This window comes from Mixophyes fleayi, chromosome 3 (genome assembly GCF_038048845.1).
Source record: "Mixophyes fleayi isolate aMixFle1 chromosome 3, aMixFle1.hap1, whole genome shotgun sequence".
Taxonomy (NCBI): Eukaryota; Metazoa; Chordata; class Amphibia; order Anura; family Limnodynastidae; genus Mixophyes; species Mixophyes fleayi.
The window spans coordinates 137,447,182-137,456,696 of record NC_134404.1 but is presented as its reverse complement, the minus strand read 5'-3'; the positions used below and the strand labels follow the sequence as shown (position 1 = coordinate 137,456,696).

The window sequence follows — 9,515 nt, the reverse complement described above, 5'->3', positions numbered from 1 at the left end:
CTGACTCTAGGTACGCCTTCGGGGTAGTGCACGATTTTGGGGCCCTTTGGCGTCTTAGAAACTTTACGACAGCAGCAGGTACGCCAGTGGCACACTCACAACACATAAAAGGACTTCTGACAGCGATACAGTTACCCAGAACAGTAGCCGTCATAAAGTGCAAAGCCCATACCTTTGAAGAAGACCCAGTGTCATTGGGCAACAACAGGGCAGACGAAGCTGCTAAATGGGCAGCAGGGCAACCTATGACTGTATCGACTGAGACTACGATGGTTTTTCAGACATTAGACATGCAGAAATTAATTGAAATGCAAGATTTGTGTTCCCTGCAGGAAAAGGCGGTCTGGAAGGCGAAGGGATGTGGTCAAGAGTCCTCAGGACTCTGGAGGGATGGACAAGGTAAGCCTGTAGCTCCCCGAACATACTATCCAAGCCTGGCTGAAGCAGCACACGGTCTGACTCACCTGGGTAAAGAAGGTATGTGCAAACTGGTGAGAGCATACTGGTGTGCTCCTGGATTTTCCTCTCAGGCTGGTAAGAAAGCAATGTCATGTCTTACTTGTTTGAGGAAAAATGTCGGAAAAACTATTCCAACTGAGCCATCCCACATCCCTCCAACAGACGGACCTTTTCAGGTAATACAAATTGACTATATCCAATTACCACCGTGCAGGAATCTAAAGTATGTGTTAGTGTGTATTGATGTGTTTTCCGGTTGGGTAGAAGCATATCCGGCAGCCACCAATACTGCTGTGTTCACTGCAAAGAAAATTGTACAAGATTTTGTGTGTAGGTTCGGTATCCCTAGAAACATTGAAAGTGATAGAGGTACCCACTTTACTGGTGATATCTTCCAGAATATGTGTAAACTCATGGGAATCAGTAGCAGACTTCACACCCCTTACCGACCACAAGCCAGTGGTAAGGTGGAAAGAGTAAATGGTACTATAAAGAACAAGCTTGGTAAAATAATGTCTGAAACTGGGTTGGCATGGCCTGAAGCTTTGCCACTTGTCCTCCATAGCATTCGAACCACTCCTAGACCTCCTCTTAATCTGTCCCCCTTTGAGATACTGTTCGGACGACAACCTCATTTGATCGTGAGTCCGCAAGACGACTTAAAGTGTAATAATGAAGTGACTGTGCAATATCTTATAAAAATGAGCAGACAGCTGAAACAACAACAACAAAAACTCAAAATGCTGTCACCTGGTATGCCAGAAACGAATTGTCATGATGTTGAACCTGGGGACTATGTTATGATCCGCAATTTCTTACGTTCAGGTTGTTTAACAGACCATTGGGAAGGCCCGTACCAAGTGCTGCTGACCAGTACTACATCACTGAAGGTTGCAGAGAGAGACACTTGGGTCCATTCCACCCACTGCAGGAGAGTCAATAACCTGGAGAAAGTGCGAGATAAAACCGAGACCGACGACACAGATCTGTCACTCGTAAATCTGTTCCGGGAGACCTAAGGCCCGCAGCCAAGACACCTGAGCCAGAGACGTTGCATCAGAACCATCTTTCCAGCTATGGAGTGGCGGTTTTTGTTTTCTTTTGTTCCAGGATTTTCCTTGTTTTTACTTTTTCTAGGACATTCTATTTTTGTGAAGGAGGATGGAGGATAGAGGAAGGCTCTGGCAGTGTTACGGATTAAATGGAGGTTGAGGAAAAGTTATTAGAATACCCAGAGCAGTCCATCAAGCTTGGTCCAGGGGTTATGAAAAGGTCTGCTAGCTCGGGAACTCGGAGGCAGTGTGAGGTGCTATTGTCTGATGAGTATTGTATCTGCAAGTTCTGTGACTCCCTAGTTGAAGAGAGATACATCCAGCGATGTCAGTCGACAGGTAATCTGAATGTGGGCGGGCATCCTTTGAAGGATTATCACTCCCTGGTGGGTAAGGTGCTAAACCAAACCGAGTGCTGGGTGTGCTCTCATGTGCCGCAGGGGCAGCATAACATAGGACTAGTGCCATTCCCATTAAACATCTCCGAAGTACTCGAATTGAGGGGTGGGAGGCCCATAGAGGGGAGGTACAATAACACTAGGTCCCCTAGTCTAACGCTTCGACAATACTCTGTAGACAGATCTTTGCTGTGTCTAAATATCTCTCATGCAAAGCGTCTGGAGAATTGGGAAGCTGACCTATCAGATCAGACAATGGCTCGCCACGCTCATTTGGGAGGGAGACTGAGGCCACCAATAAGCAGGAATGTTGACGGAAGTCACAAATTAGGGTGTGTAACCAAACATAAGTAAGTATCCATTGGAAAAGTCTCTATAGATAATTGTAAAAATGTCATCCATGCTGACACGTGTCTTGAACAAATGGAGACACTAGGCATGGGTAGTTTTAATCGAAACTCTGTGTGATATAATTAATGGACATACTGTTCCTTATGTTCTCCCCGATGATGTGTACTTTGTTTGTGGGAGGAAAGCTTATTCCTGGATGACTCTGAGTTCCAAGGGCTTGTGTTTCTTAGCTAAACTGGTTCCTGAAATCATGACTATTACTCATGAAGAAATGGTTGATATTCACAAGACTACATCACCACCATACATACACAGTATGAACACCGTGGCAAGAGAAATATGATTCCTGGTGAGAGCCCATAGCTACAAAATTGATTAGTGAAACCGCTGGGTTTCAAGTTATGGTTGCTCTAGATCTCACCAGGACCACTCGGGGAACATTAAACTTTAAATATATCCAAGACCTAGCTAAATTAATAGATAATATCACCAAGATGTATGATGACACTTTCAGGTATACTGGAAGGGAGCTACAAGCGTACAAGAAGGAGTTGGTGCAACATAGACTGGTACTAAATTATCTCACCTCTATTACTGGTGGGTACTGAGTGACACTGGCCACCCAGTTCGGTGTAAAATGTTGCACGTACATCACCAATAATACGGATGACCCTAAGGAGGTTATAGACCGGAAGATGGATGAAATTCTGCAACTAAAATGGGAATTTCGAAAGAACCATAATTCTTCGTTATATGAGGTCGGGGAAAAGGTGGCAGGTTGGTTCTCATGGTTCAACCCTGTGAAATGGTTCTCTGGTCTGGGGAAGTGGGTACAGGAAATGGTTGCGAGTGTAGGTAGTGTAAGCTCCTTCCCCTTATACTGGGTGTCATTTTAGCAATTGGTTTGTGTGTCAAATGTGTTCCTACTGTGTTGAAGTGTGGAAAACAGTCTTCTGGGAGTAACACTGAGAAAGAGACTGAAAGGGTGGTGCAAGACACCGAGATCATGGTATGTGAAGAAGTGTTGTATAACCCTGAACTTGAAACTGTTATTAGGTGATAGTTTATTATACTATCAAAGGGTGGAGCTGTCGAAGTCAGCATATTGGATAAAGTCATTTCAATTAAAATCGAGCAAACTTGGTTGTCTGTTTGAAAAGATGCGTACGGTACGCTACGGCGTGAAAGGGCACGCTATGGCGTGGAAGGGCGTATGCAGCTGCAACACGTGGCAACAACAGTATTTAGTCTTTTACATACATTCGCACAAACACGCACACTTGTAAAATAGTACACATTAATGGTAGTTGCAACACATAGTCATTTATGTCGAAATATAGTAGTATTTATATGTAATATTATAAGTTATAGGCATATCAGTAAAACATATGGTACACGTTGAAAGAATCTAGTCACGTGTGGCATCATACTAATCCTCTTTGCATTTGCAACTGTCCGGTTCACTCTGCCAAGGAATCGCAGAGTGCATACGCAAGTTATTAATGTTAAGGAATTATGGACTATTATGATGAGTAATCTTAGCGGGAAGATCAGAGCTCATCCCCTGGAGAGATGACCCCCTCCTTTGGATTCCTAAGCTTAAACTAGCCTATGATCTGCAACCCCCTGGACCCTCCTGATGCCTGGACCAATAGAAGCAAGCCACAGCTTTGCATTGTTTTACTGTATCTTTGTTTGCATATAAGCAGCAGCTCCTCATCCAGAGTTCAGTCACCTAGACCACAGACTTCAGGACTGAATGACTGTTCACTGGATCCAGAGCGCCTGCGATAAGTAACGGCTGTACTTGCTATTATTTTGCGAATATATATCTACTGCTACTTTTTGAGAATAAATCTTTGTGCATTGGAAACACATATCGAGATTCGACAATAGTTATTGGATAGCGACAAAACGCTCATAACAGTCACCACAGCAACAACAGACGGGTTGCCTGTGACAACCAGAAAACTGACCTTCCAAACATGGATCTGCTCTTGACGGTTTTGCCAGGATCTCTAGTTGGATTACTTAGTTTCGAGAGTAAAAGCGGGAAAACTGAGCTGCCTCGAAACAGGATACCATGCACCCCATCAGTTTCATACACTGAAGAATGGAGAAGTGATTCAGAGAACAATGTCTTCACCTGTTGTTGAAGTGTCCGGATCTTTTCCGGAGGTAAGAACACCCTCTGGGTTCTGGTGTCGATTAATAGCCCCAGAAAACTCCATCAGTTGGGTAGGATCCATGCTGGAATTCTTGAAATTGATGATCCAGCCGTGTGCTTGCAAAGTGTTCGCTGTCAATTGTAGATGTGACCGAAAGCGAGCAGATTAATTCGCTTTTAGCAAGAGGTCGTCCTGGTAGGGAATGATCACTACCCCCTGCAACCATAGCTGCGCTGCTATAACTGTCATCACTTTTGTAAAACCTCAAAAGATTTTGATGGCCTGGCCAGATGGGTACATGTAGGTATTCATCTTTGCTATCCAGGGAAGCCAGAAACTTGTCTTTTTCAAAGGAATTTATAACAGAATGCATGGATTCCATCCGAAAACTGGGTAACCTCAAATAGGTGTTGAGAGTTTTTAAATTCAGAATGGGCTAGAATGACCGATCTAGTTTCTGTACAAGAAAAAGTTGAGAATAGTAACCAAGATATTTCTGCTCTGATGGGACCATAACAATCACTGTGGTTAACAAAGATTAGATAGCCTTCTGAAAGGCTATTATTTTGATCTTGTTCTAGGGAAAAGGAGCTGACATAAACTGACGTGTAGGTATTGCCACTAGGTTTGATATAGCGTCTGTCCACCACCCCACTTACCCAGGCATCTGTGGTAGAACTGAACCATTGATCCCGAAAGATCAACAGTCGAGTCCCCACCACGAATTTTCTCAGTGGGGTGGAGGAGTCATGCTGATTGCTTATCTGTCTGCTTGGAAGCAGGCCGTTGTCCCAACCACGCCTGTCTACCTTCCTGAGCTGCCGCCCACGGGGCAGAAGACTGAACCCTCGAGGAGACACCTTGATTTTCCAACAAAACAAAATGAACAAAATATTTTACCCTTTGTTTTGGGAGCAGCCACTAGTAAAAATGAACTCTTACCCCCCCGTGGCACTTATCCAAGGCCACGCCAAATAAACCTGAGCCATCATAAGACACAGCCTCCAGAGTTTTTTTGGATTCTGCGTCTGCCTCCCGAGATCGAAGCCAGAGGGTGCGTCTACCTCCCACAGCTAATAAGAAAGTCCTTGATATACCCTGACCAGCATCCAAAACCACAACCCCTAATTCAGCAGCATCCTTAATGTTAACTGCCAGTGGAAATAATTCAGGCCTAGTCACGCCAGATTGGAGCCCATCGCCCAATGTGAGTGCCCATTTTTCTACGGCTTTAATCACCCCAGCCGCTGCCATAATAGGTGATCAACTTCAGTGATATTAAGAGCCTGTCTGACCTCCAAAATCAGGTCTTCCACCTGCTGGAGGAATCCTCCCAGACAGATATTCCATATTAGATTCTTCCAGAATGTCAATATCCTCCTCAAGGGAGGGATCTGTATCAAGAGTCCCATACCTCCCGAATTTTGGACTGAGCCAAACGTTTACACTGTCTCCCAGCAGAAGCCTGCAACTTTTTTTCTAGGGAGGAAGATACCCTAATCAAACCATGTTTCTCGGGATTCCCCAGAGGTATGTAAATCTCATTGTGATGCCTGACCCTAGGAAGAGCATTTGGGGACTGGTTTCTCCCGAGAAGGGGTAGGAAAAACATCAGCACCTACTCTTTCAGAAAGTGTAGTGTCTTTTTTAAGTTCCGCAATGGACCTTAACAGTTCTCTTCCCCATGCTCAGCATTGTCCCCCATCTGTATGTACTAGAAAAAGTAAGTTCCCACAGAATACAAGACCAAGTATCTCCAATATCTTTTACTGTATATTGTGACAGCACTGAAAGGCTTTCATTTATGTTTTTGGATATTGAAATTGGTATTTATTTAAAGGTATTTTTAGTTGTAGTCACTGGAGCACAGGTCAGTTTTTCATATATATTAGATTGTTATCTTCATTATAATACTAAAATCCAGCGTCATCATGAGGTCAGCTGTCTCCTGAAGAAATCTCTTGGTTGGAGTGCCGATCCGAAAATATTGCTCTTCAGGGATATGTCAACTGGAGTTGCATGTAATCTAAAGCAGGTGAGTATAATATAGCAGAGATCTCCATAAGTGAAAAGCCGTTATTCTGATGAAACTGGAGTAGGAGCTCAAAGTTTAATCTGCCAACAATATCAGAACCAAGTCACTCCCCAATAACCGGGTCATTGTTGACCTGACACTATAGTGTTTGCGGCCTAATGCTACACAGTCAAAATGAAGCGAATAAAGCAGAATTGCAATTACAAGATAAGTTTGCCTAATCAAAAGGAATGGTCTGCAAAAACACTGCACTCCTTGTGATATGGTCACTAAAAAGCTGGATTTGTATAATTTGGCCCTTCATAAGTCTAGACAAAATATGTATCACCACATCTGTGACTAGCATAACTCTTTTAGGATATTGGGACTGCTTCTTTAACTTTGGTGAGCATGAATCACTTACTGTATATGTTGTCATTACCTCTTGAGTTGTGGTGAGCATGAGTCATTGCACACCTCTCTCATTAATTTAGAGTGTGTTTCTATCCTGACCTTATTGAACCTTTGGAGTTTAAAACCCTCTTCTGTTCTATGCAATCGTTGTCAGTAATAGAAGTTACTTTAGAGTCCTGAACAGCCTGGATATCAGACTTTTCAGTTGCCAATTTCTGCTTCAACTCTGACTCTGTACCTTTGCAAACAACATTATTACTCCAACTCAGCTTTTTGCCATCCAGCTTACTTTGAATTCTTCTGTGAGTACTGTAGCTTGACCATGAAACTGCTTATATGAAACAATTATCTGCTAGCTATGAAAGTAATCTTTGTACATGACACTGTCTGCTGACACTACACTGAGGGGCACTGGACTCATCTCAGTTGTATTTGGACTTTTACTGCTTTCAGGTGATCAGGAATATTGGATATTCTCAATTACAAAGATTGCATCTGTGAGTATGATTGTCTACTATCAGAACTGTTATTTTAATAAGTACTAAAGACTACCAGTGTCTCAGAAGATATTTAATTATTACAGCAGACTGAGATTACCATACTAGAGACATTGTTCTGTGCTGATTAATCAAGTGCTAGCTGTGTTTCCTCTGTATCTGATCATCGATTACAATGGTTGTTTTCAACACATTCAAAATAAATTCCCAGAAGTTTGAACTACTCCCCTACCTCTATCTGGCCTTGAATTACCTAACAACTCCCTTGCTTCGCTGCTGAAGTGAAATAAAAAAATAAAAAAGAGGACACAAGAAAGATACATATGTATTTCAATACAAAAATAAAATCCACAATTTTATAGATTTAAAAAATACATTTTGTACAGCCATAATTATAAATCAACACAGTATCTGTGTTTGCCACATTAATGTCTGTTAAGTGAAAACTTCCAGCAGCCTTGATTTCTGTGTGAATGTGTTTCATTTTTATAGATATAGTACTTTGTGGATAGACAGACACAACACATACTCTTTCAATAAATAACTAAGCAGTTCTTGAGGCATGAAGCCACTGAAGGCGTTGACTGGTCCAATATTAGCTCTAGGACTGTGTGTCCAGAATTTGATCTCCATGTGGTTTACTTCTCTCTTTTACCAGAGAATTTCTGGAAATCAGCTTAAGCTTCTGTTTGGTTTCCCAATGCTCCACAGTAGAATGGGGAAGAAACTGTGGCCGTTTCACGTGGTTATACTCTGGAACATCCTACAGGAGGGAGAAAATTTCAATAAAAAATAGATTATAAGACCACTAGTTATATTTGTATGTAAATCCAGAGTTCATAATTAAGTTGTAGAACGGGAACATAGAGAAGGGTCAGTTGAGTTGCCCATACAAAGCAAGATTTTTGTAATTACCGTAAAATCTTTCTATCAACACAGTTGGGGGACACTGCTCACCTTGGGGTATAGAGGGCGCTGTGGAAGTAATGGCACTAAAAACTTGTCTAGTCTGCTCCCATCCCCTCTATGACCCCTCCAGCAGGAAGTTATGTTTATTTAACTAACATAGCCGCAAGAGAGGGGGCGAAACACAACTAACAGAAAACTCAACAGAACTGTCAGAACAACAAAAGGGTGGAAGCGCAGTGTTCCCCAACTGTGTTGAGAGAGAGATTTTATGGAAAGTACAAAAATATTGTTTTCTCTTGCACATACAGTTGGGGACTGCTCTCCTTGGGGACGTTCCAAAGCTGCCCCTAGGGGTGGGTACGCTCAGAGTGAGCTGCACATAACACTTTACGTGCAAAACCTGCGTCTTTAGATTCAAAGAGGTGGATGGGGTAAATTCTAGTAAATGTATGAATGGAAGACTACACAACTGCACAACCGAGGCCCAATGCCGAGCCGCAAACTGACTTTGTAGAATGAGCCATGAGGCCCTTCAGGAACCGGAGAACCCTCCGACAGATAAGCCTGACTATTAGTTGCCGCAATCCATCTAGCTATTGTTTGTTTAGTAGCTAGCCAGCCATGATTACGTGCATCATACAACACTATGAGAGCACCAGTCTTCCTAACGGAAGCTGTACGGTTCACATAGATCCGCAAGGCTCTAACCACATCCAGAGGTATAACGAACTCTGACTACTGAAAGGAGAATCCTAAGACAAAGCAGGAATAACAATGTCCTGATTAATATGAAATCTCGAGACCCCTTTTGGCTAAAAAAAATGGCCTGGTACGTAAAACAGCACTGTCGAGGCACGCCTTGCTGAGAAAATAGCCAATATGAACGAAACCTTTCATGTAAGAAGTTTCAAGATACGGACTTGAGTGGTTTGAACAGCGAGTTCTGTAAAGCCGTTAACACCAAGTTGAGGTACCATGGAGCCACCAAAGGAACGAAAGGTGGTTGAACATGAAGAACCTCCTGAAGAAACATCTGAACATCAGGCATCAGGGCTTTGGAAATAAATAGACAAAGCCGAAATCTGAACCTTTGTACAAACCTTCCAGCAGGAATTCTAGCACCCTAGTCAACCAGAAGGAAGCAGTCGTTACTCGTTTAGTCTCAGACCAACCGATAACTGCTTTCCATATACAATGGTAATTCCTATGAGATGTGGATTTCCGAGCTATGATGATCGCCTGGATGACCCTTT

At 42.8% G+C, this 9,515-nt stretch overlaps 1 protein-coding gene across 2 annotated transcripts in view; it reads right to left on the bottom strand.

Annotated features, from left to right (window-relative positions):
- Positions 1-7,659: 7,659 nt before the first annotated feature.
- Positions 7,660-9,515, bottom strand: part of CCDC150 (coiled-coil domain containing 150) — a 78,784-nt gene continuing 76,928 nt past the window's right edge. For both annotated transcript variants that reach the window (XM_075202424.1, XM_075202425.1), the window contains exon 28: positions 7,660-8,116. In XM_075202424.1, the coding sequence (XP_075058525.1) occupies positions 7,955-8,116 (162 nt within the window). In that variant the 3' untranslated portion in view covers positions 7,660-7,954. The remainder of the gene's footprint in view (positions 8,117-9,515) is intronic.